The sequence below is a fragment of the Lemur catta genome, chromosome 9, assembly GCF_020740605.2.
Source record: "Lemur catta isolate mLemCat1 chromosome 9, mLemCat1.pri, whole genome shotgun sequence".
Classification (NCBI taxonomy): Eukaryota; Metazoa; Chordata; class Mammalia; order Primates; family Lemuridae; genus Lemur; species Lemur catta.
Genome location: NC_059136.1, coordinates 4,788,504 through 4,814,800, shown reverse-complemented (window position 1 = coordinate 4,814,800; position 26,297 = coordinate 4,788,504). Strand labels below are relative to the sequence as shown.

General features: G+C 46.7%; 1 protein-coding gene across 3 annotated transcripts; it reads left to right on the top strand.

The window, feature by feature from the left end:
- Nucleotides 1-4,112: 4,112 nt before the first annotated feature.
- Nucleotides 4,113-23,165, top strand: VPS33B (VPS33B late endosome and lysosome associated). Of its 3 annotated transcripts, XM_045561688.1 has the most exons (23): nt 4,113-4,552; nt 7,101-7,181; nt 7,527-7,588; nt 9,892-9,941; nt 10,466-10,533; nt 13,905-13,950; nt 15,037-15,131; nt 15,424-15,528; nt 15,949-16,045; nt 16,269-16,346; nt 16,558-16,631; nt 16,928-17,014; nt 17,192-17,282; nt 17,524-17,598; nt 17,856-17,920; nt 18,045-18,099; nt 19,056-19,102; nt 19,996-20,128; nt 21,035-21,108; nt 21,884-21,985; nt 22,168-22,243; nt 22,350-22,466; nt 22,791-23,165. In XM_045561688.1, the coding sequence occupies exons 1-23, from the start codon at nt 4,457-4,459 to the stop codon at nt 22,868-22,870; spliced, it is 1,854 nt and encodes a 617-aa protein (XP_045417644.1). In that variant the 5' UTR covers nt 4,113-4,456; the 3' UTR covers nt 22,871-23,165. The 3 variants fall into 3 exon arrangements, 2 of the variants coding, with proteins under 2 accessions (XP_045417644.1, XP_045417645.1); XR_006737412.1 differs by lacking the exons at nt 22,350-22,466; nt 22,791-23,165 and having other exon boundaries at nt 4,137-4,552; nt 21,868-21,985; XM_045561689.1 differs by lacking the exons at nt 4,113-4,552; nt 10,466-10,533 and having other exon boundaries at nt 7,155-7,181.
- Nucleotides 23,166-26,297: the final 3,132 nt, after the last annotated feature.

The window sequence follows — 26,297 nt, the reverse complement described above, 5'->3', positions numbered from 1 at the left end:
AACATTGGGAGAGAGATGGAATTTAGAGTAATCCCCAACAAAGGGCTCTGTCCTGAGCACCCTGCTCAGTTTTTACAACCAAAAACTGAACATCTTTCTTAGTTGCTGGGGTTCTGAAAGAGATTGGGGAGTGGTGGGGATGACAGAAAATGCAAAGCAGGCAAAGGATTTAAGGCCCTCGACAAAAACTCCAGCCACATTCTAAAGCTTAAATTATATCTGATTTTACGGTTTACACCAGATTTCTACAAAAGTGCCAAGAGGTAGGCAAGAGCACATGTATAAGCCTCTTTAAAAATATGTTGGCAGACTCTAAGATGGCTGCTAATAGGTGGCAGCACTGGAACTGAAACCCAGATCTCACCATTAATCTAGGGCTTCTAGAATTCCAGCAGTATGGTACAGTCTCGCATAATTTCTATTAATTTACTAATTCTTTTAGAAATACTTTATTATAACCAGAAATTCTGGTTACAAATAGAATGAGGCATGCAAACAACGTTGAGTCTGACAGTTTTCACCCATGTTTCACTTCAACAATTTACCAGCAGAAGTTGGATACTCAGAATTTAGATACACGTAGGATGTTAAAATTAATGGAAACACTGACATTCTAACTCTGTCACTGCCACTCTGTTCATGGAATCTTGTTGCTATTTTAAATGTCATTAACAGCAATTACAATATCATTAATCCTGCATATCATCTGACCATGCCCTTTCCCCAAAGGGCTATGGAAACCTAGAAGCTGTTCTTTCAAACTTGGATGTTTTCCATATACCTTATCCTATACCATTCTGTTGCTCACTAAGCTTAAACCTTTTTTCCATTCTTGGAAATACCAAACTACAGCTTTTTCCATTCTTGCATCTTGCCAACCTAAGGCCCCTTACTGGTTCTTTGCCCCCAGATTTTCACATGGCTGGCTCTTTGTCATTCAGGTCTCAAGTCAGACATCACATTCTTAGGCCTTGCCTAATCATCCAGTGTAAAGTGGCTCTCATCATATTATCACCACACCCTATTTAATTTTCCCTAGTGTGTAAAATATGTATTGTTTGTCATCACCAACCACCACCCCCGCCCCCCCCCCACTTTTTCTTTTTTTTGAAACAAGGTCTCATTGTCACCCAGGCTAGAGTGCAGTAGTGTCATAACTCACTGCAACGTCGGCTGAAGCCATCTGCCTGCCTCAGCCTCTCAAGTAGCTGGGACTACAGGTGCTCACCATCAGCTAATTTTTCTATTTTTTGTAGAGACAGAGTCTCTCTCTTGCTCAGGCTGGTCTCAAACTCCTGGCCTCAAGCAATCCTCCCACCTCAGCCTCTCAAAGTGATAGGATTACAGCCATGAGCTACCACCTGGCCATCCCACCCCCTTTAGAATGTAGGAGGGTAGGAGACCTGTGTGTTCATTGCTGTAGTCCCAGCTCCTAATATGTAGATCACAGTATTGGTTGAATGAATGAAAAAATGATGGAGGAACTCACAATAGTCAGCCAGTCTGTGATGGCAGCCTACCTACCCATCCAAACCTCAGCAAGGCACCTAGGCTTCCTCCGGGCTGACCTGTTTCTGCTCTATCTTGTCAAGTGTGTCATGGACCTTAACTCACTGGTATGGCAGTGTTGCAGGAAACTGAGCTCAGGCTGGGAGGCTGGGATGTGCGATGGGAGATAATTCCAGCTCTGTGTTCCACGGGGTGGAGTCAGGACTCCATAGGCTTCTGTTCCCACGCAGTCCTGTTTCATGTCACAATGAACATCAACACTACACTAGATGAGGTGGAACTGCACTTTGGAGCACAGGTGCAGTATCTGGTGGAGGATGCAACACGTGATAAGGCTCTGCCTGAGCTGGACAGAAAGCAGCTAAAGTGTTGTGGGCACTTCACAGCAACCTTGGGGCCAAACTCAAAACGCTGGCAAACTGTACAACAGAAGAGACTTATGTCTCTGTGCCCTGGAGTACATATGCTTTATTCATCTGCTTTAAGGGGCAGTGGAAGTGAAATCCATCTCAGAGCAGCCTTCATCTCGCATTGCAGCCAAGATTAGATCTAAGGGGGTAGCGGGGGGGCGTGGGAGGAAAGGCTCAGCATAAAATACTAGATGAGCTCTAGAAGCACAGAAAGTATTTTTGTCTTTTGCTTAACCTTATAGAACTTTTCCAATGTACAAAAGTAGAAAGAATATGATAATGCAATGAACCTCTGTGCGCCCATCACCCGGCTTTTTTTTTTTTCTTTTGAGTGAAGTCTCACTATGTTGCCCAGGCTGGTTTCGCACTCCTGGGCTCAAATGATCCTCAGGCCTCAGCCTCCCAAGTATCTGGGATTACAGGTGTAATCCATCATGTCCAGCTGAAAAGTTTTAGTAATTCCTTAATATCAGCTGATATTGTCACCCTGATAGTGGTCTTTGTTTTGTAAATGACTTTTACAGTTAATTTCTCTGAATTATTATCCAAACAAGGTCCATACACTGCAACGTTGCATTTTGTTGATGTGTCCCATGTCTCTTTTATTCTAAAGTGATTTCCCCTCCCACATTTTCACCCTTGCCATTTATTTTTTGAAGATAGGTCATTTGTCCCATATAGTCTCCTTCATTTTGGATATGGTTGATTTCATCCCTGTGATATCTTAACATATTCCTATTATCTCAATTTTTGGCAATACGTAATGCTCTGTACTTCCTAGGCATCTCACCAGGAAATGATATGATGGTATGACTGATTAGAGTTTAGGTAGTGTTAGCCATTATGTCTCTCAAGATTTTTTGTTTGTTTGTTTGTTTGAGACAGAGTCTCACTCTGTCGTCCAGGCTAGAGTGCTGTGGCGTCAGCCTAGCTCACAGCAACCTCAAACTGCAGGGCTCAAGCAATCCTCCTGCCTCAGCCTCCCAAGTAGCTGGGACTACACGCGCGGGTCACTACGCCTGGCTAATTTTCCCACTTTTAGTATAGACGGGGTCTTGCTCTTGCTCAGGCTGGTTTCGAACTCCTGAGCTCAAGCAATCCTCCCGCCTCAGCCTCCCAGAGTGCTAGGATTACAGGTGTGAGCCACTGCGCCAGCCAAGTTTTCTGTTTTGTTTTTAAACAGAGTAGATACAGATCATTACCATAACCTCTGAAAGTTTTCTCATTTGTCTTCCCAGCCAATCTCCAGCCCCAAAGGCGTTCACTTTTCTAAAAAAGGTTTTCGCTATAGGTTAGTTTTTCCTGGTCTAGAACGTTATATAAATGGCACATACGGATGTACTCTCATAGTAGTCTCTTATTTGGCTTTTTTTAACCCCTCCTTTTTTTTTCTTTTTCTTTTTTGAGGTAGCGTCTCGCTCTGTTGCCCGGGCCAGAGTGCAGTGCAGCGATCATAACTCACTGCAGCCTCAAACTCCTGGGCTCAAGCGGTGGCGCGCGCCACCACATCTGGCTAATTTTTTTCTATTTTGCGTAGACACAGGGGGGTCTAGGCTATGATGCCCAGGCAGGTCTCGAACTCCTGGCCTCAAGTGATCCTCCCGCTTCGGCCTCCCAAAGTGCTGGTATTACAGGCATGAGCCACCGCGCTCAGCCATATTCAGTTTTTTTTTTTTTTTTTTATTGTATGACTATGCCACAGTTTATCCATTTTCCCACAAAGGGCACTAACAAGTCAAAACTCCGATATCCGAAAGTCACAGCTAGCAGGGCTCAGCTTCCATCAGATCCCCACGCGTCTCTCTCCGTCCACCCACCCCACCTCCACGCTTCTCGCCAACCACCGCTCCGAAGCTACGGATGGCCTTGCTTGTGGCTAAATGCGTCCAGTAGCTCTGATTGACCATCAATCAGTGCCCTCCAGACTCTGACTTGGCTTAGCTCATTTTACGAAGTCCCTGTAAAAAGATCAAGTGCCCAACCCTGACTGGAGTAAACCAGGAAAATGGGTTGTACAATTAAAATTAGCTTAAGGTATAATCATTTTATCCCAGGAAAACTCCCCTGTAGCCAGGAATGGGGCTGGAAATTTGGCTCATCGCCTCCGGTTCCCAAATGTCCCTTTCGGGACGCCGTCCCCTTCCCGGTACACTTAGCGCCGGTCGAGAAAACGGACTTCCGGGAGGCCTAGGGAGTCGCTTCCGGCCCTGGCTGGAAGGCGGGGCTCTGCCTGCACGCCGCGGCGTCTGCAGGTGTCAACTGATTCCGCTGACTGGCAGAGCGGGTCAGGGAGGGACGGGCCGGGGTACGGTGGCTGAAGGTCTGAGACTGGGGTGCCCCGAAGCCGCGACTGTCTGTCCTGGACGTGGCCCTTCATTCCTGGCGTGCGGCTGAGGAGCAGGGGCCCCTGGGGGGCTTTGGTCGGCGGTGCCCAGGCCTGAAGGCTAGCCGCCTCGCGCTGACCCTGGGCTGCTGCCGGCCTTCCCAGAGCGGAGGGCGTCCCCCTCCTCCGCCCCACGGCCCAGGTGACCGCTGCCATGGCTTTTCCCCATCGGCCGGACGCCCCTGAGCTGCCTGACTTCTCCATGCTCAAGAGGCTGGCTCGAGACCAGCTCATCTATCTGCTGGAGCAGGTCAGTGCTCGCTGTTAGGTTTGTTCCAGGTGGGACGCCCTAACACTCGCCACGCCTGGCTCCTTTACCGCATCGAGTTTATCACTCACTGGACGCGTCTTTCTTCCCTGCTGAGACCCTTTGATCTTGTTCTTGGCCCTTGGTGTTGTTCCTGGAGCTTCCGCAGCAGGTCCAAAATGAAACGCTCAGAGAGGAAGTCCGGAGGGTAGTAAGAGCTGCTTGGGACCTGGCCAGAGAGTTAATGGCAATCACTTTTTTTTTTTTTTCTTTTTTACACCGGCAAGGGAGACACCGCTAGTGCCAGGCATCACTGGGGATGGTTAGAGAGCTTTGCTATTAGGGATCTTACCACTGCAGTAGGAGCCTCATGAAACACAGATTACCACACACACGATATCGGGTGGTAACTGAGTGATAGCTAGGGTGCCTGAATAGTTCAGCATAAGCGATCATTTCTAGCTAGGGTGACAGAGGCATTTCAAAGAGCTGGAGTATGAATAATAATCATGTTTTCTTTGGAAATGGGAGAGGATGCTCCAGGCAGATAGGCTGGTAGGAGCAAAGAGGGAACAGCGAAGGGCAAGGCACGTACAGGTTAGAGAGCCATCAGAAGTTACACAGTAGGCATTAAGCAGCCACCGAAGGTTCTTTTTTTCCCATTTGTGGCATGAAGCAATACTCGCTGGTGATTCTCATAGCGATGTATGGGGTGGGATAAATGGGCAACAAGAATGCCAGTTAGGAGACCATAGATCAGACTGATGTAATAAAGGCCCACTCAAAGCTGGTGGCAGTGGGACAAAGAGAAATGATAAGATTGTTAACTTCTGGCGAAAGAAGACTCAAAGACTTGATTGGTTATAAAGGTTGAGAGAGAAGCAAAGCTGAGTGTGAGGTTTGAGGTTTTTCACCTGAGTTATTAGGAAAATAATGCTGCTACTGTAATTTTAATGGATTACTTGTTTAATTATTTAGTTATTGGTTAATGTCCATATTGCCCATTAGATTGAAAGGTTCTTGAGGAGAGGAAACATGCCTGTTTTGTTCACTGTTTACCCAGTGAGTACCTAGCTTAGAGTCAAGCACATAGCATATGCTTAATAAGTATATGTTATATGAACATTGAATGGAAATGAGAAAAAGAGGAACAGGTCTGGTAGGGGAAGTTGATTTGGGTTTGGATGGGAGGAAGTTAAGATGCCAGTAGGCAATGCAGAGCCACACGCTGTAACGTGTGCCTGTAGTCCAGATGAGGCAAGAATGAGTTTGAATCCAGACTAGGCAACATAGAGGCCCCATCACTAAAAAACAAAAAGGACATGCAGCTTGTACCACCCAGTAGGTGGAAACGTAGAGCTGCAGTTTCATTGTGAGTGCTGAGATGAAGACTTAAGAGAACCTCAGGGGATCTGAGACCATATTTTATTTCTTTTTTATATGCCCTATAGTGCTAACACAGTGATTTGCACATAAAAGACATGCAACAAATGACTGAGGAATTGAAGAAAGGTGCTAGTTAAAGCCACTAGTTCAGGTGAGAGCATCATGAAAGATAGTAGATGAGACCAAGATAGAAACTTATAAATGGACTGTAGGTAAGGAGGAGGAACCTAGAGGGTGACTCAACATGGCCAAAGTGGATCTCCGTGCAATAAATGATATCCTCTCCAAACTAACTTCTGCCCTAATTCTTGATGGGCACTGCAGTTCAGACTCGAAACATCAGAATCATCTTTGACTCTCCTTCCCCCTCATACTAACTGAACTGGTTGCTGAGTCTCATAGATACTCCCTTACACATACTTTTTTATAATGATTATAAAATAACATTTGTACATTATAGAAAATATAAGATCAAGGAAAGTATAAAGAAAAAAAGTCACTTATAATCCTACCATCAGATGGAAACTTCTGATGACTTTCTCCTCCCTGTCACTAACTGTGACCTCTCCTTCCTCTGAACAGATCTGAGAACTCTGTCAGGAGTGATAGTGCAAGAATCAGATAACAGGGATTGTGGGGTGGGTGAGTACAAGCACGGGTGGTAGGGCAAGGACTATTCTGGGTTTTCTAAGTTTTCTGCATTGAGCATGTGCTATTTTTGTAGTTAGGAGAAAAATGCAATTGGAAAAGATATTTAGCAGTTAGTTGAGGGGGTTGCAGGATGCAAGGTGGGATTCTGTTGTGTTTGCCTTTGTTCAGCAGGAAACCAGGGATTGTTGGGAGGCAGAGGGAAGGAGGCAGTGGAGAAGAGCAATGCTGTAGACCAAGGTCACAGGCAGGTGGCAGGGTTGAGTGACAAGGAATTAACCTGAGAAAGAAAGTGAACTATCTTCCTACTGGTACAGGAAGTGAGAAGGCAAAACAGGTATATACACAGAGAAATGTCGACTGTGTACATAGACAATAAAGTAGGTGCTAGGCTAGATGATGCCCAGTGCCCTTCCAACTCACAGACTGTGGTTGTATTAGATGGGTGGCTGGAAAACTTCTCAGCTATGGGAGCTTGTGTGACCTATGAGTGACCCAAATACTGTGTCTCCTTCAGCTTCCTGGAAAAAAGGATTTGTTCATTGAGGCAGATCTCATGAGCCCTTTGGATCGAATCGCCAGCGTCTCCATTCTGAAGGTACTAGCCCTTGCCCCAGGGCACTCAGGCCCTTCTTTCCTCTTTGAGCAGTTTTTCTTTTGATGAACAATACAAATTACTGGAGAGTGACTACCCTTATAGGGGAAATATAGGGTAGTTGAATTGGATGGCCAGAGGGAGATTGATGCTGTTGTTTGTACTGTTTTAGCTTTGGTTTTCTTATTGACAGTTTGAGGAAGATTTAGTGGGATGTTTGTCAGGGGAGCAATTTGATTCCTAGAATTAGCATAAATAGGAAACCCTTAAGAAGTCCCTGTCTTTGTAGCATGCTTTGTGCTTTTCAAGCTCTCTTATGCCCATTGTCTTGTTGGATTCTCTCTGTAGCAACACGAAGTAGACAAGCTGTACAAGGTGGAAAACAAGCCAGCCCTCAGCTCCAATGAACAGTGAGTATCTGGGAGTGTGTCTCGTCTCTAAGCTGGAGGAGGTCCTTAGGGCCATGTTTGCCTTTCAGCTGTCCTCGGCTGAGATACATGGTTCACCTACCTGAGCTTTTACTATGTCAGGCCTGTTATTGCTTTGGCTCCTAATGGTTTTCCCTGTAGTTTCTTGTCTTCTTCCCCCTCTAATCCATATTACCATCTATGACCAGATTGATTAATCTTTCAAAATTATTTTCATTGTGCTCTTCTCAACAACCTTCAAGGCTTCCATTACTTACTGAAGATTGTCCAGATTGCTCATCATAGACTCCAAGGCTGTCTGTGGCGTGGCCTCACGCCCTGCCTTTCCAGCCCCGTCTTTCGTGCACCCCTTCCAGCCTGTATTGATAGGTGCTTCCACATGCTTCCTAGCTCCGTGCCTGCGCCTTTACCCTTTTGACCACTCCATTCACTGTCGGAAACCCTCTCCTGTCCTTGCTGCTCCTGTGAGCAATGCCCGTCCTGCAGGGCCCAGCCCACCTCCCCCAGGAAGCTCTCTCTTGCCCTTCCAGTCCAGGGGGATTTTCTCCTCTGGATTTGCATGGCGTTTTGTATTTGTCCTATTCACTTGGCAAGCCGTCATATATTTCCTGTAGTCTTTTTAAAAAATAGTTCAAAAAACGTTTCTTAAACATATAAGTTATGTTTATACATAAACATAATTAATGTATACCCTTCCTTAGGAGAAAAAATTCCCCCAGATACATGGAGAATACATCCATGGAGGATATATCCGTATTTGTGGACTCTAGTTGAAAAACATTATTTTCTATTACTTTCTTAGACTGGTTTTTTCAAATTTATATATACATATATATATATTTTTTTTGTTGTTGTTTTGTTGTTGTTGTTGTTGCTGTTGTTGTTGAGACAGAGTCTTGCTCTGCCCGGGCTAGAGTGCCGTGGCATCAGCCTAGCTCACAGCAACCTCAAACTCCTGGGCTCAAGCAATCCTTCTGCCTCAGCCTCGCAAGTAGCTGGGACTACAGGCATGCACCACCATGCCCAGCTAATTTTTTCCATATATATATTTTTTTAGTTGGCCAGATAATTTCTTTCTATTTTTAGTAGAGACGGGGTCTCGCTCTTGCTCAGGCTGGTCTCGAACTCCTGAGCTCAAATGATCCGCCTGCCTCAGCCTCCCAGTGTGCTAGGATTACAGGAGTGAGCTACCGCGCCCGGCCAAATTTTTATATTTTTTAAAAAAATTGTTTTAGTTTAGTTTTAGAGACAGGGTCTTGCTCTGTTGCTAGGCTGGAGTGCAGTGGCTCTTCACAGGTGTGGCCATGGTGCACTGCAGCCCCAAACTCCTGCACTCAAACCATCCTCCCACTGTAGTCTCTCCAGCAGTGGGGACTACGGGTACACACCACTGCCCTGGCTATACTTTTATTTTTAATTGACAAATAATAATTGTATATATTTATGGGGTATTTTGTATTATTTTTAGCACTTGATTAATACACTCCATATATATATGTATATATATATATATGCATCTTCTTTTTTTTTTTTTTTTTTATGAACTTCTGATACATGCGCCAGCAAGGATGAATCCAAAAAGCATTATGTTAAGTGAAAGAAAGCAGACACAAAAGATTATATTTTGTATAGTCCAGTTATGTGACATTTTGGAAAAGGCAAAACTATGGGGACAAAGATCAGATCAGTGGTTGCCAGAGGCTGGGGTCTGAGGAAGGCATTGACTACAGAGAATCAGCAGAGAACTTTCTGGGATGATGGGAATGTTCTCTATATTTATATGCATCGTCTTTTGCCCACTGGATTATAAATTATTTGAGAGCAGGAACTCTTGTGTCCTCTAAGGCTGCAGTCCCCAACCCCCGAGCCTGGTCTGTGGCCCGTTAGGAACCAGGCCGCACAGCAGATGAGTGGTGAGCGGCAGGCGAGCGAGTGAAGCTTCATCTGTATTTATGGCTGCTCCCCATCGCTCCCCGTCCCTCCCACCCCCCATGGAAAAATTTTCTTCCATGAAACTGGTCCCTGGTGCCAAAAAGGTTGGGGACTGCTGCTCTATAGGGCCAGTAAATGCACCCCGCTCGTCACAGTACACCTGTGGTGTTGAGAGGTGTCTTCTGTGGTTGGTGTGTGGTAGGAGAAGAAACCTGGCACAGCTTTGGCTAGGATGTGACCTGCAGGCTCTGTCAAGAAGGGCAAATGGTGAAAGAGTTGGTATTGTACTTTTGTCTAAGCTGCTATCAAATTTTATGGTTTTTCTTCATTTTTTTTTCCTTTCTCTCCCATAGATTATGCTTCTTGGTCAGACCCCGCATCAAGAACATGCGATACATTGCCAGTGAGTGTTCCATGGTACCTTGTGTAACTAAGACCTGGGAAAGGGTGGGCAAAATCTAAGGGCCTTGGCCATAGGACCCTTTATTTATTTATTTTTTTGGAAACAGAGTCTCACTCTGTTACCCAGGCTAGAGTGCCATGGGGTCAGCCTAGCTCACAGCAACCTCAAACTCCTGGGCTCAAGTGATCCTCCTGCCTCAGCCTCCCGAATAGCTGGGACTACAGGCATGCGCCACCATGCCCGGTTAATTTTTTCTATTTTTAGTAGAGACAGGATCTTGCCCTTGCTGAGGCTGGTCTCGAACTCCTGAACTCAAGCTATCCTCCTGCCTCGGCCTCCCAGAGTGCTAGGATTACAGGCGTGAGCCACTGCACCCAGCCTCATAGGACCCTTTAATGAGAAAAAAATTGTTTGAGTTGGGCATAGCACTAGTAGAGGATATCTGCTTCCTTGCTTCTAGTCTAACAGATGCACGTCTAATAGCAAGCTCTTGGCTTGCCGGGCTGCATTCCTTTTCTCTGTAGATCTTGTTAATGCTGACAAGTTGGCTGGCCGCACTCGCAAATACAAAGTGATCTTCAGCCCTCAGAAGGTGAGTTTGGATCCTGGCAGGAGTGGGATCAGGTAGAACAGGCCTGAGGACTGGGCAGGGGTGAGGGGCCAACAGTGCCATCTCCCTGTCTTAGTCCATTTTCTGTTGCTATAACAGAATACCTGAGACTGGATAATTTATAATAAACAGAAATTTATTTAGCTCATGGTTCTGGGGAGACTGGGAAGTCCAAGAGCATGGCACTAGTATCTGGCAAGGGCCATCCCATGGGTGAAGGGTGGAATGCAGAAACAAGTGTGCAAGACAGAGAGGTACCAGGCACCAGACTCACTTTCTACCAACCCACTCCTGCGATAACAACAGTAATCCATTCGAGAGGGCTCCTCACTCAGGGCCCAGTCTCCTCTTAGGAGGCCTCACCTCTCAACACTGTTGCATTGGGGATTAAGTTTCCAACACATGAACTTTTGGGGGACACATTCAAACCATAGGGCTCCCTCAAAGCAAATTATGTGTGACTGAAGCAAATACCTATCATTGTCTCTTCATTACTGTATTCCTGAGTGTTTAGCAGAGCGTCTGTCATCACACTGCCCAAATGAAGTATTGTAGAATTGTGAGAGGCCTCTACATAGATTTCTTTAAATGAAAACCTTCACAGTTCTGAAGTAGAACCTGCTATGTATCCCTGCTAACACAAATTCCAGTATAGAAATGGTGCACGATGTTACGGCTTTTCAATGACTTTCTCTTTGTACCCTTTTAATAATAAATCCAATAAATCATTCACTCCACTCCCCGCCACCCTCCATGCTCATCAAGGCATGTGGCTGGGCTGCCCCTGGGTTACTAGACCCGTTCTACCATACATTGTTGGAAAAGCCTTTTCTTACACAGGAAAGGAGCCTTAGAGACCATTTCACTCCACTTCAACTTTGCGCAGCTGAGAGAACTGAAGCCCATGCTCACACAGTGAGTTAGCATAGCCAGACTAGGTCTCCTCCATCTTCACCTCAGTGATGGCAGTAAGTATCTGGAGACCCATCCTAGTGTCTCCATTTCTTGATCCCGTGGAGCTCCCCTCGTCAGCATGCCAGCCAGGTGCGTCGTACGCAGGTGCGTCCTCCGGCTCAGTGATGGGAAGAAATGCCGTTCCCCGCCTTCACATTGCCGGCTGTGGGTCTAGAAAGCTATACCAGGTAGTACATGCCACACTTACAGCAGGTAGAAACTAAAGTTGAAAGGACAGGGATTTACTCCTTTTAAATTTTTCTAAGAAAATTCTAGAGAAAATAGAAGTAGTAGCCAAGACTGAAGCTCTGAAGCCAGGCTGTCTGGGTGTGACTTCCTTGCTTTAGCACTTACTACTTCTGTGATCTGGATAAGGGACTTAACTGCTCTGTGGCTCAGTTTTCTCCTCGAGAAAATGGGGTTGATAATACTACTTATTTAAAGGCCGGGCACGGTGGCTCATGCCTGTAATCCTAGCACTCTGGGAGGCCAAGGCGGGCGGATCGCTCGAGGTCAGGAGTCTTGCCTGAGCAAGAGTGAGACCCCGTCTCTACTAAAAATAGAAAGAGATGATCTGGCCAACTAAAAATATATATAGAAAAAATTAGCCGGGCATGTTGGCACATGCCTGTAGTCCCAGCTACTTGGGAGGCTGAGGCAGAAGGATTGCTTAAGCCCAGGAGTTTGAGGTTGCTGTGAGCTAGGCTGATGCCACGGCACTCACTCCAACCTGGGCAACAGAGCGAGACTCTGTCTCAAAAAAAAAAATACTACTTATTTAAGTGCAATGACTTTCAGTCTCTGTTAAAATAAGAAATCAACTGGGATGATAGGCTTATGTTGTTTTCTCATCATGTAAAAGGAATAAGAGAATAGAGCCAGTGATCTTCTTTTGAAGGCCATTTGAAGATTGCTATCTCAATCTTACAAATATGTATCCTGTTCAGGAATACAGATATATGAAGTATTATGAACAGGGCAAGAAATTATTGAGTAAGACAGCCAATCAGAATTAAAGGTTACTCTTGAATGTTATTAAAGGAGCCATGGAAGTAATTTCTAGTTTTTGGACTCTTATAAAACCCTTTTTTTCAAATTTACTTCCAAGGACAGATTTGTACTAACAGGAAATAGAGAAAGTATATAACAGTTTAAAATAATCGCACAAGCCTGCATCTTACACAGAAAAACAAAATTGGTATTTTTATAAGTGTTCTCCATTTTAAACCCTATCTAATCAAATTCTTTGATCTAATTTTATATCATGGAAAGATCTTTCCCTCAGTAGCTGTGGGGAAGAGGAGGCATCTCTGTCTCTTTCTGAGACTCCTTCCGTTAACTATGAAGATTGGCAGTTTTCACAGTGGGCTCTAGAATTCCATTAGTTAGCATTAAAAGTTAAAAGCAGGCCTGTAGATTTCAGGTTAACTGGCAGCAATGAGTGAGGAACGAAGAGGCAGCCGTTCCAGCCCTGGTCTTGGCCCCAGCGCTGCCTGCCTTCTCCGCTGTCTTGCTTTACCAGGTAGATGTTCTCTTCTGTCTTCACCCACATCTGTCCCTTCTAAACAATTTCCCCCTCCTCGTCTCTTCTCCCTGGCAGGGGGCCCCCCATCTTATCTTTGATGGCCGTTCTTCTGTGAAGAATGATCTGCTGTCACTGCTCCTGCTTTCTCACTTTCATCCTTTCTTCTGGTCTCCTAAAGGTCCGTGTTGTCAAAGCCAGTGGTGTCTGTTTGATGCTCATCTTACTTAATTTCTGTGGCACTTGGCATTATTACCCATTCTTCCCTGAAACTGTCACCTTCCCTGCCTTCGGTGGTGCTATGCTCTGCTCCTGCCTAAGTCTTCTTCCTCAGTCTCCTCTGCCAGCTCCTGCACTCTGCCCCTTTCTCTCAGTGTTCCCTGGGGTCTTTAGCTCTCCCTCTCTGCGTTCTTTTTGCTGGGACGAACCATCCACTTTAGATACCACATATTTGCCATTGACTCCTGAGGCCATGTCAGTGTCTCCCCAGGTCCCAGGTTCCTAAACAGAACTCACTCTCTCCCCCATGGCTCTTTTTTGTCTACCTGCTCCTCCAGGATTTCTAGAGCACTTTCATGCCACTCCTCCCATCTCTGCTTGCACAACTCACCCTTCAGGGACAGCTGAAATCCTTTGTAAAGCTTTCCAGTCTCTCAGGGAGATAAAAAAGCAGTTTACTTGATACATAAATAAAGTGAATGAAAAAGAAATGGGCTAGGTGATTCCAGCAGTCTTTCTAGATTTAAGAATCTGAGTTCTCTTGTCTTTTTTCGCTGGGTTCAGTCAGTATTGTCCTCATTAGTGACCTTAGAGGAACTCCAGAGAAATGGAAAGAACAGAGAAGGTAGTTACTACTCAGCTTCCTTTTCTCTTTCAGTTTTACGCGTGTGAGATGGTGCTCGAAGAAGAGGGGATCTATGGAGGTGAGAGATGAATGTGAGTGGAACGGGGGAGAGAACATATGGAAGAGAGAAATATTTGTTGTTCTCCACCCTCAGGTCCCCCTTCTCCTGGTCTTATTCCAGTCAGTCTAGCAGGGGGAGAGGTTCTGGAGAATGGGGATGGGGGCTGGACCCCAGATTAGAACACTAATGGGGTGGCGTGAAAGGGATGCCAGAGCTTAGAGCTGGAAAGACCAATAGCTCTGTTCTCCCCTTTCAAGATGAGAACGTTTGGGCCTCCCCACCTCTGTATGTTCCTCACTCCATTCTCCGTGCACCCCACACCTGATCACATACTCCCTGCTGAAATCCTGCAGTGCCCAAACATAAAGCCCGGAATCTTCACCATGGCCTCTTCCGCCTTGTACAGTTGGCCCTTCCTGTCCCTTTAGCCTTGTTGCGTGCTGCTGCCTTCTCCTGACTCGCTACCCTCCAGCCAGGGGGACTTTGCACATGCTTTTCCTAGAATGTTTTCCACCCTGCAGCTTTTTGCCTTCCCAAACCTTACCGTAATTCTAAGCTTGATTGTCACTTGTTGAGGGGAGACTTTTCTGTACCCCTAGTTGTGGTTACATCCCTGTAATATTTGTGCTGACAGCTTGCTGTTTTACTTCTTTGGAGCACAACTGTAATGAAACAGTTTGTACCATAATTTGTGTGGTGCATCTCTGCCCTACCAGGCGTACTCTCTGGGAGATGAGGAGCACGTCCGTTTGCTCCCTGCTGTATCCCCGGTGCTTAGCGTAGCCCTACCTGTAGGCAGCTTTCAGGAAATATTAATATTTGCTGAATGAATGTTTCCCTAGCACTTTTGGTCAGACATTTAGTAAAAACCCACCATGTATCCCATTGTATTCCAGGCTGCTATGGACATGTCTCCTTTCATTATCAGACTCTGAGTTCCTTAAGGGCAGGGACTGTATCTTATTCTTTTTTAAGTCTCTAATGCTTAGCACAATACCTGGTGTGTGGCACTTAAATGTCTGTCACATGACTGTGGTGGACCTTCCCACTTAATGTGGAGCTGAGTGCATTCTGCAGGGAAGCTGATGCTCTCTGTCCCCACAGATGTGAGCTGTGATGAATGGGCCTTCTCTTTGCTGCCTCTTGATGTGGATCTGCTGAGCATGGAACTACCAGAATTCTTCAGGGACTACTTTCTGGTAAATGCAGGGCCTGTAGGTCTTGGCATCAAGGGCTGGGGACAAACATGGGGTCCAGTGGGCTAGAAATATTGATTTAACGTTTGTCCAACTCAAATAATTTATCATGAGTGACAGTGATTGAGTGCTACAGCTTGATCTCCATGGGACTTCCTTTGGGGCCAATGAAAATGAACTTTTTCAAGTATTTCCAAGGTGCTGCCATCGCGCTCCGGGGCTTCTAGGGTTAGCCACTTTTCAGATGAGCCTGTCCGGTTGATTTGTGTCTGTGTGGCCCATGTGGTCCCTGCAGGAAGGAGATCAGCGTTGGATCAACACTGTGGCCCAGGCCTTACACCTTCTCAGCACTCTGTATGGTTCCTTTCCAAACTGCTATGGAATTGGCAGATGCGCCAAGGTGAGAGCGCTGCAGTTCTGTTGTCCTAGTAACCCGTTTCCCCCTGTTCTGTACCCCCCCAGGATCATCCAAGGGCATCTGTGATATGATGTGTATTCTTTACCTTGCTTTTATTGTTCTGGAATGGTTCCTCAGAGAGAACTTGTGTGGCTAACAGAGAGGCAAGAGCCAGGGCCTCCTGGATAGCATTCCTAGATCTCTTTTTTATCTTGGGGGGCAAGGTAATACTCCTTCTTTATTGGTGTGGAGAGGGGTGGGAGGGGTAGGAACAGATGGGAGAAGAACGGGGCAATATTTTTAATAATTAGCACCCTTGTTGGGGGCAAGGAGAATTATCACATGGAAGGGGTTGGCTTCTGTAGGTATGGGGCCCCAGTAGGGGCCTGGACACAAGATTAAGAATGTCTTGGGCCCTGGCAGATGTCATATGAATTGTGGAGGAAACTGGAGGAGGAGGAGGATGGTGAAACCAAGGGCCGAAGGCCAGAGATTGGACATATCTTTCTCTTGGACAGAGGTAAATTATGCTCAGCACTCCTCTCGTCTCTGTACCCGAGCGGATGCAGGAAGATGGAAAGTGTGGTGGCAAAGTTAGGATGCTACAGTTAGGGCTGTGAATCCCCCGTTAATTAGGAGCATGGGCACTCGGGCCCTATGGGAAGTACTTGAGCTGACGTTGAACTAACTGGGTAGAAGGCAGGGTCAGGGAGAGCCTTCATGGTCGGGGATCTTGGTTTCAGACGTGGACTTTGTGACGGCACTTTGCTCCCAAGTGGTTTACGAGGGCCTGGTAGATGACACCTTCCGCATCAAGTGTGGTAAGTTCCATGGTCCTCTGTGTCTTGGCAAGATAGACACGGTCATCAGCCTCTGGTGCCTTCCACAGGGGGGCAGGGCTTGTGGGAGAGACCCAGACTTTGAGTGAACTGCTGGCTTCCAAATAGTTTGGGGAACCTTTACCAGCAGTTCCGGAAAGGGTAGGAGAAGGCCTTACTGGAGATCCTAATACCTGTCCCTCTGCTCTCCAAGGGAGTGTCGACTTTGGCCCAGAAGTCACATCCTCTGACAAGAGTCTGAAGGTGCTACTCAATGCTGAGGACAAGGTGCGGTGTCGCCACCAGCAGTGCATTCCCCAGGGCCCCTGATCACCTCCAGAGTGGGCCCAGCTCTGGGAGGGAGGCAGAGTCCACAGGAGAGAGGGTCTCCCCACCAGTTAAGAGAACACCCCAGAGCACATAGTAGGTACTCAACAGTGATTTATTGATCCCAGCTCAGCCTTCTTTGTACTTCTGCTAGAACAGCCAAGTGCCCTTCTTGTCCTGTAATTATACTGATGAGGTAGGAAGGAACAGTTATGGCTCTGCCAGAGTGAGTTGTTCCTGTCTCGTTCCCCTTGCAGGTCTTTAATGAGATTCGTAACGAGCATTTCTCCAACGTCTTTGGTTTCTTGAGCCAGAAGGCCCGGAACTTGCAGGCCCAGTATGACGTGAGCTCTGGTCCTATTTTGTTTCCTGTGGCTTCCCAAGGCTGCTGCCCTTTGGCTCCTCTTCTAAGACTGTGACAGGGCCCCAGTCCTTTCTCACGGGTGGGTGGCAACTGAGGGAAGGTAGTGGCTTCCCATGCCTGAGGTCAGGCGGTTAACCTTATGGGGACTTACCCACAGCGCCGGAGAGGCATGGACATCAAGCAGATGAAGAACTTCGTGTCCCAGGAGCTCAAGGGTCTGAAACAGGAGCACCGCCTGCTAAGTCTCCGTAGGTTTCACCTTTTAAGGGGCACAGGGGGAAGTGACTGAATCCCTCCAGGGGTATGGTGGGGAGGACCACTGCCTCCAAGGACACCCCTCTTCATCTGGCAAATAATGGGCTCTCTTTGGTCTAAAGTGGGAAGAATGCATCTGGATTTGGCTTTAAGAGGTTTTTATTCTTCTGGACAATAAAGAGACATCCTTCTAGAACCAGGAATATGTCAGTTCCCTTTTTGTCCAATCTGCAGATATCGGGGCCTGTGAATCCATCATGAAGAAGAAAACCAAGCAGGATTTCCAGGAGCTAATCAAGACTGAGCATGGTAACTGCAGCGGCCCTGCTATGCTCCTGCTCATGCTTCTGCTCCCCTGTTCCCAGCCCCTAGCCCACCCTTAAAAGATGCTCTCTGGCTCTTTCCAGCTGACACTGGCTGTGTGGAATGCTGGTTCCTGCTAGAGTCCTGGGGGTCCCTTAATCCACCCCAAGGATGGAGAAAGAGATGGGGAGACAGACGCCTTTAGCATAGATGGGAACAGCTGAGCTGATCCCAGTAACAGGCTCTCCTCTGATTACTCACAGCACTGCTAGAGGGCTTCAACATCCGGGAGAGCACCAGCTACATCGAGGAACACATAGACCGGCAGGTGAGCCGGTGCAGGGCTGGGGAGATGAGGTGGTGTTTAGAGGTGGGGTTGGCCTCAAGCAGAAGGAAGAGACGAACGTGCGTTGTATAACTACAGTTCTCCTTGATTCCTTCTTCCTGTGCAGGTGTCACCCATAGAAAGCCTTCGCCTCATGTGCCTTCTGTCCATCACTGAGAATGGTGAGCCCAAAAGACCAAAAATGAGAATGCCAGATTGAGAAACTATGCCTTGGGGATAGCAGAAATAATTAAGATAAAGATCTTAGCAAACAGAACGTTTCCCTGTGATTTCATGGATTCTTTTTCCTGTAAAATAAAGCAGTTTTTGTTTTGGGTGAGTCATCACCAGGTAACAGGGTAATTTATTGTTTTAGCTCTAAGCAAGACCATATCCAGGCCAGCCCAGAACAAGGCCTGTCACGTTAGGATCGTAAAGGTGTAGAGCTGAGTGGTATTTCTCTCATCATCCCATCTGACCTTTTCTCTTCAACAAGCTTACATGATAAAGGTTCAGTCCAAGAAAAAGGGACAGCCAACTAATTTCATGGTCCAGATTCTGCAACCTTTATGACATTTTCTTTTTATTGTTGAAGTCTTCTGGTCGGTGAATATTTTTTAAGTTTGCTTTCTACCCACAGCAATATTTTGCTTATTCTAAATCTCCTTTACTATAGTTGGAAGCCCATTTCTTCTTACCTCTGTGGAGAAAACCATTTAAGGTGCACTTGAGGAACTCACTTTAACACTTTTCCTATTTCTCAGTAGCTGGAAAGCAGTCCCAAGTAGAACTGCCCCTCAGCCAGAATGAATTGCCTGAGAAGTCCCTTTTCCTCCCCCCTGCCACGTCATCCCCACACGCCACTGTGATTAGTGTTAATTGCAGTGTCCCCTCCTCGGCACCCTGATGGTTCACAGCTCTTCCTTGGAACTCTCAGACATAGGCTTTATCTTTCAATAAGCAAGCTTAAATTTAGGAGTCAGTTTAAAATCAGCTGTATACTATGCAAAATTAACATCAGTTACTGGATCCTTCCTCTTGATAAAGGTGCTGGCTGCTTGGTTGCTCTGGCTGTACATGTTAGGGTACCTCAGCTGGCCTCTTTCCCACGCACCTGTCTTATTTTCTTCCCCCTCAGGTTTGATCCCCAAGGATTACCGGTCTCTGAAAACACAATATCTGCAGGTAAAGCCTAGAGAAAGTTTTTTGGGTTTTTTTTTTTTTTTTTGAGACAGTCTCACTCTGTCACCTGGGGTAGAGTGCTGTGGTGTCATCACAGCTCACCACAACCTCCAACTCCTAGGCTCAAGTGATCCTCCTGCCTCAGCCTCCTGAGTAGCTGGGACTACAGGCGCACACCACCATGCCTGGCTAATTTTTAAAATTTTTTGTAGAGATGAGGTCTTGCTGTGCTGCTCAGGCTGGTCTTGAACTTCTGGCCTCATGCGGTCCTCCTACCTGGGCCTCCCAAAGTGCTAGGATTACAGGTGTGAGCCACCGCGCCTGGCCAAGAATGTATTCTTGAGGGAACTTGGTGGAGGACAGTTGTTGGGCATTCTTGAAAGAGGCAAAAGAAGAAATGATCCCTTTCCTGCCCCCATCACCACCCTGTTGTCTATTCCAGCCTCCCTCTTAGAGGTACTAGGGAGAATCACCTTTCAGTGTGCCACTCTGCCCCCTGCCCTCCTTTCACCCCATGTCCTCTGTGGTGTGCGTTCAGAGAGTAAACACTGCGGCTGTTGGCTCCGCTGATGAGCTCTTACTTCTGGGAATCTCCTTCATTTTAGCACTTTGCGAGGCACTGATTCGGCCTCCTTCCCAGTCCTCAAGTCGTACTTCATCTGTGAGGCCTTCCCCACAACCCTTACATCCTTAGATCTCTTTGTGAATAGTCTCATGCTGCTTTTTAGTCTTTGTTTGGGGTAGGCTATTTCTGATGTGAAAATGTTTCACACAGCAAAGTGTGAGCTCCTTCGGGGCAGAGACTGCACAGTCCTTCTCCCCCTCACCTCTGTGTCACCTGACGGTGCTAGGCCCTGGTGGATGCTCAGTAACTGGCTGAACTGCCTTTTCTTCAGAGCTATGGCCCTGACCACCTCCTAACCTTCTCCAATCTCCGGCGAGCTGGGCTCCTAACAGAGCAGGCCCCTGGGGACACACTCACAGCAGTGGAGAGTAAAGTGAGCAAGCTGGTGACCGACAAGGCTGCAGGTGAGCAGGGAGCACAGGTGATCCCTGATCCCCCACCCTGGGCTTTTGTTCTCACTTCTCTCAATAGGCAGAGCCCCTGGGAGGAAGAGAGAGTAAGCTGGGGAAGGGGGATGATTCCTATCATTGTTATCACTGTTACTACTTCTGCTGGTAAGAGCAGTTTCCACAGTGAACAATTCCAATGTGCTGAGCCTATTTTTTATTTTTTGAGACAGAGTCTCGCTGTCACCCAGGCTAGAGTGCAGTGGCATTAGCCTAGCTCATAGCAATCTCAAATTCCTGGGCTCAAGCTATTCTCCTGTCTCAGCCTCCCGAGTAGCTGGGACTATAGGCGCGTGCTACCACACCCCACTAATTTTTCCTACTTTTAGTAGAGATGGGGTCTCGCTCTCACTCAGGCTGGTCTCGAACTCCTGAGCTCAAGCGATCCTCCTGCCTCGGCCTCCCAGAGTGCTAGGATTACAGGTTTGAGCCACCACACCTGGCCCATGTGCTAAGCCTTTTAGATAATTTCTCATTTAATTCTTACAAAGACTCTGTGAGGTAAATTTCTTTATCTCTGTTTTACAGATGAGGAAACTGAGGCTTAGAGAAATAAAATGACTTATCCAAGTTCCCTCAGTAAGTCAGGTCAATTTGACTCTAAAACCCATACACTTAACCAATAAACTCAGGTCACCCTATAGATGGCATTTTACGTAGAGAGCTGGTACCCTGTAGGCGGGGAGGACTGTGGGTAGAGAGAAGGTGGGGAGTGTCTTGATCAGTTCCGGGGAATTGTAGGTTGACGGTTTCCAGGGTGTCTTTGGATGTGATTGGTCCTGTCATGTCCTGAGTGGTGTCACCTGTGGCAGTGTCATGAATCCATAGACCTTAGGTGAAACCTAGCACAGATTTCTTCTCTAGGAAAGATTACTGATGCCTTCAGTTCTCTGGCCAAGAGGAGCAATTTTCGTGCCATCAGCAAAAAGCTGAATTTGGTATGTGGAAGGGGGCTGGATAGGGGAGGCTGTGGGTTCACTCCTTTATGGGCTATTTTTTGTCTTTTTTTTTTGCTGTCCATCCTAATTTGTCCTATTTGTGGGCTACTTTGAATCTACAAAAACTTTTTGTCACTTTTGTTTGTAAAAAGATCCTTTTGTTTGGTAGCCTTATAGCTTGAGCTTAATTTAATAATGAGACAAGACAGAAAAATTCATTCATTTAATAAACATATAATAAGCACCTGCTGATGCCAGGGAATACTCTTAAGTGCTGCTTCAGTGACAGACATGTCCCATGTCACTGAAGGGCAGAGAAAGAACCCTTCCCTCCAGCCCCTTCATAGGAAAGTATTTCAGAGAACTGGTGGGTACGGAACAGAAGCTGTCATCTTTGGTTGTGGATTTTTTTTCAGGGCTATTGCTAGTTCTCCCTTTAGTTGAAATAAGAACTGTTCTCTGGGATATGCCACTTTATCTGACCCCTTAAAGCTGCGGTCCCCAACCCCTGGGCCACAGACCGGCACCAGGGTGTGGCCTGTTAGGAACTGGGCCACACAGCAGGAGGTGAACAAGCGAGGCTTCATCTATATTTACATGGCTCGAATCACCGCCTGAGCACCGCTTCCTGTCAGATCCATGTCCCCACCCTGTCCATGGAAAAATTATTTTCCACAAAACCGGTCCCTGGTGCCAAAAAAGGTTGGGGACCGCTGCTTTAAAGGATTAGGGAGCTGAGTTGTCACTTCCCTAATATAGTCCCTTTGCCCTCTAGATCCCACGTGTGGACGGGGAGTATGATCTGAAAGTGCCCCGAGACATGGCTTATGTCTTCAGCGGTGCATATGTGCCCCTGAGCTGCCGAATCGTTGAGCAGGTGAGAGTGAGTCACTCTTGCTCCCATTCATATTTCCCTCTCGGCTTTCTCCTGGTCCCTGGCCTATCCCAACTTTTTATTACTTGAGTAACTAGCAAGAAATGTGACAGTATGGTGGCTGTGCCCTTCCTTCTAAGCCTGACACCGTCTGCACACTTGAAACCAGTGCTATGCTTTGCCAGGTGCTGGAGCGGCGGAGCTGGCAGGGCCTGGATGAGGTGGTCCGGCTGCTCAACTGCAGTGAGTTTGCATTCACAGGTGTGTGGCATTGACAGTGGGGTAGGGTGGCAACGAGAGCGGGGCTGGATGCATTACCCAGGACTGGAGTGTCAGGAAAGAGTGGAGTCTGGTTTGATCCTCACAGACATGACCAAGGACGACAAGGCTTCCAGCGAGTCCCTGCGCCTCATCTTGGTGGTGTTCTTGGGTGGTTGCACATTCTCTGAGGTCTCAGCCCTCCGGTTCCTGGGCAGAGAGAAAGGTAAGGGAGAACAGAAAGTGAGAACAGGCCTGTTGGGATCTGGGGGACAAAGGACAAAGCGCCTTGCAGCACAGGAAGGCTTTTCTCCCGGCCTGTGGGTACCACTTGCCATAGCCTTGCTGAGGGCTGCTACGGCAGGAAGCCCAGTTCCACCAGACTTGGAAATTTGTGGTCCGTCCCCAAGAGCATGCTACTCCTGCCTCTGTGTCTGCAAACGGGGAATCTCATCCAGAGGGACTATGGCAATGGAAGTGCTCGTTATGGTTATTGTTGGGACCTGAGATCTGCTCTCAGTCACTTCTGCTGCTGCTTTTGCCTCCTTAGGGTACAGGTTCATTTTTCTGACGACAGCAGTCACAAACAGTGCTCGCCTCATGGAGGCCATGAGTGAGGTGAAAGCCTGAAGTTTTGCCTGCCAGTGTGGAAATCTCTGGACACGTTCCTCAATGGGATGCAGGAGTCTGGCGCCCAGCTGCTAACGCAGTGTCCACCGACTAGCTACCTGCTGAGAGCTGGGACCACGGAACTATTGGGGATTTAGAAAACATATCTGAGGAGAGAGTTCACTTCCTGCCCTCAGGATATTTCTCTTTTGGTTTATGAAGTACCGCCCGTGCTGCTAAGATACAAGGGAAGTGGTATCCTTTGCTAAATCCTGTTTGAACGTCATTATAAATAAAGCCTCTACTCTTGGCTGTAGTTTATTTGCAGTTCTGGACGTGCACTTCCATCTTTATTAGTGAAAGCACAGTAGCACTTTCCATAGGGACTTCATATGCTTCGTGGCCCAGATTCTATGGCAGTTCTGGGCCTGGGGTGGTTCTTTCTAGTAAAAGTCACTAAAGTGCCTGCACCAATTTCCTCAACCATAAAATGGGAGGGATAGATTAGATGAGTAAGAAGCATGTTTCCAATTCTAAAATTTTGTGATTCATTACACTTTTGGGAAAATGAGTTTGTGTTAAATGAGTTTGTTACTTTAACTTAAGGAGGCATTTTAAGCTTTTTATTTTTGCAGAATGAATGACTGTGTCCCCTGTTAGAGCCATTTCTGGCATCAGCAAACAGTGCTCCTATAAAGGTCACCAGTGGTCTTTCCCTCTCTCTCTTTACCTTATAACTTGATCTCACTGATGACCACTCTTTCCGTGAAATTCTTTTTTTTTTTTTTTTTTTTTTTTTTGAGAAACAATCTTGTTCCGTTGCCCAGGCTAGAGTGCCGGGGCATCAGCCTAGCTCACAGCAACCTCAAACTGCTGGGCTCAAGTGATCCTCCTGCCTCAGCCTCCTGAGTAGCTGGGACTCAGGTGTGCGCCACGATGCTCAGCAAATTTTTCTGTTTTTAGTTGTCCAGCTAATTTCTTTCTATTTTTAGCAGAGACGGGGTCTCGCTCTTGCTGAGGCTGGTCTCGAACTCCTGACCTCAGGAATCCTCCCACCTCGGCCTCCCAGAGTGCTGGGATTACAGGCATGAGCCACCACGCTTGGCCCTTAAAATTCTCTCAGCTTCCGTAACATTGTCTTTTGTCCTCCTACAATCTCTTCACTTGTTCCTCTGTCTCCTTTGATTACTCCTCTCTGCCTGCCCACCCATTTGACATCTTGGCCTTCTAAAGTGCTGGGGTTACAGCCACCCACCCAACCATAGCAGAGGTCTTTTTTTTCTTTTTTTTGAGACAGAGTCTCACTCTGTTACTTGGGCTAGAGTGCCATGGTGTCAGCCTAGCTCACAGCAACCTCAAACTCCTGGGCTCAAGCCATCCTTCTGCCTCAGCCTCCCAAGTAGCTGGGATTACAGGCATGCACTGCCATCATGCCCAGCTAATTTTTTATATATATATATTTTTAGTTGTCTAGCTAATTTCGATTTTTTTAGTAGAGATGGGGGTCTTGCTCTTGCTCAGGCTGGTCTCGAACTCCTGAGCTCAAATGATCTGCCCAACTCAGCCTCCCAAGAGTGCTAGGATTACAGGTGTGAGCCACAGTGCCCAGCCCATAGCAGAGGTCTCTACTGGGTTTTTTTTTTTTTTTGAAACAGAGTCTCATTTTGTTGCCCAGGCTAGAGTGAGTGCCGTGGCGTCAGCCCAGCTCACAGCAACCTCAAACTCCTGGGCTTAAGCAATCCTACTGCCTCAGCCTCCCGAGTAGCTGGGACTACAGGCATGCACCACCATGCCCGGCTAATTTTTTCTATATATATTTTAGTTGGCTAGATAATTTCTTTCTATTTTTAGTAGAGACGGGGTCTCACTCTTGCTCAGGTTGGTCTCGAACTCCTGACCTCGAGTGATCCACCCGCCTCGGCCTCCCAGAGTGCTAGGATTACAGGCGTGAGTATTGGGTTTTTGCAAGACTGTCACTCCCATCTGTTCCCCACTCCACATTGCTTCCACTTACCAAAAGAAAGACAATAAAAACCTGAGTTATTGGATTATCAAAGGTTTTCTTTCCACAGAATAATGATAATGCTGTATCAGAACATATCCCAAGGGATAGGCATGCCTCAAGTCAAGTATCTAGCTAGAATTATGACAGTGTTATGTGAAGTGAGTGTACAAGATCAAAGACACTGCTGACAAGGCTGTTGGTTCACAGAAAGGATACATGGCATCAGAAAAAGATTCTATGGCCAAGTAAATAAACAGTGGCAGTGCATTGTATTACACTTACATTCTAGAACAACACTGTCCAGTAGAATATAATATGACCTTGCAGTAGGGTCATATATTAATATACACATTACACAGCATTTTACATGCTGAGTGTATGCTCTCAATGGTTATCTTTGCAATGGTTCTATGACTTTCTTAGCGTCAGAACTAGTGTAAAGGACATGATAGCAAAATTGTCTTATCTCTAGATACTTAACGGTGGCCCTGGGAACATGTCTGAAGATCACAAATTTTTGAAGCTTCCTGAAAAAGTCTCCTCTCAAGTTAATCAAAGAGTGCAAGTAAATTTAAATAGTGCTGTAGTACACTATGTTAGTGGTGTGAATATTAATCCTCAAACGGTGCAAGTAAATTTAAAAAGGGGTCCCTGTGGTCCCCTATAGTGGTGGTGTGAATTTTGGCATGCTGGTGACAAGTTAAAGGACATTGAAAGTATCAATGGAATTTTTCTTTTTCTTTTCTTTTTTTGTTTTTTCTTTTTTTTTTTAGGCAAACACAAAGATGAGGTTTATTGAGGAGAGAAAGATAGGATTTGTAAGATTGGCACAGAGCTGGTCTCCAGGAGACCCTCTCCCATCCCCTCTAAATTCTTATCCTCCTATGCCCCAACACCTGCCCGGCTCAACCACTGTGTAGGTGATATCTGGGAACAGCCCCGACCTGGCAGTTCCACACTCCGCCCTGAAACCGCAACAGAAAATCCCTGACTCTTCACGCCAAAAGACCCCCATGCCCCAACTTTAAAAAACATATATAAGCCTACTCAAAACTTCAGGGTGGCGAGACTTCTCTGGCCTCTCTCTCGGGACTTGTGAACCTCGAGCGGGAGCGCTCAAATAAATCCTGGTTGCTTGCCCCTTTCCAGTCTGCTCATCTTTCTTTCTCTGGCGCTGATCATCCAAAAACATAGGATTATAGGGCAAGAGCAAGATACAGGTTTACAGAGCATGGTACATACACCACAGATGATGTGACCAGACCCATCATTGCAGCAGGGAAAGCAAAAGGAAGGGCAAAGAGAGTAGAGCCAATGGAATTTTTCTGAAAGTAGGAAAAACATGGTTCTGAAGGTGAAGTAAACGAGCATCCTTTACCTTTAGGGAAAAGACATAAAGAGAATTCACAGAAGTTAATTGGCCAATAAACACATGAAAAATGT

Coding starts and splice junctions, on each gene's coding strand:
- VPS33B (XM_045561688.1), top strand. CDS start 4,457: ATGGCTTTTCCCCATCGGCCGGACGCCCCTGAGCTGCCTGACTTCTCC. Junction 7,589..9,891: donor GCCCTCAGCTCCAATGAACA/GTGAGTATCTGG, acceptor TCTCTCCCATAG/ATTATGCTTCTTGGTCAGAC. Junction 20,129..21,034: donor GGTGACCGACAAGGCTGCAG/GTGAGCAGGGAG, acceptor TTTCTTCTCTAG/GAAAGATTACTGATGCCTTC.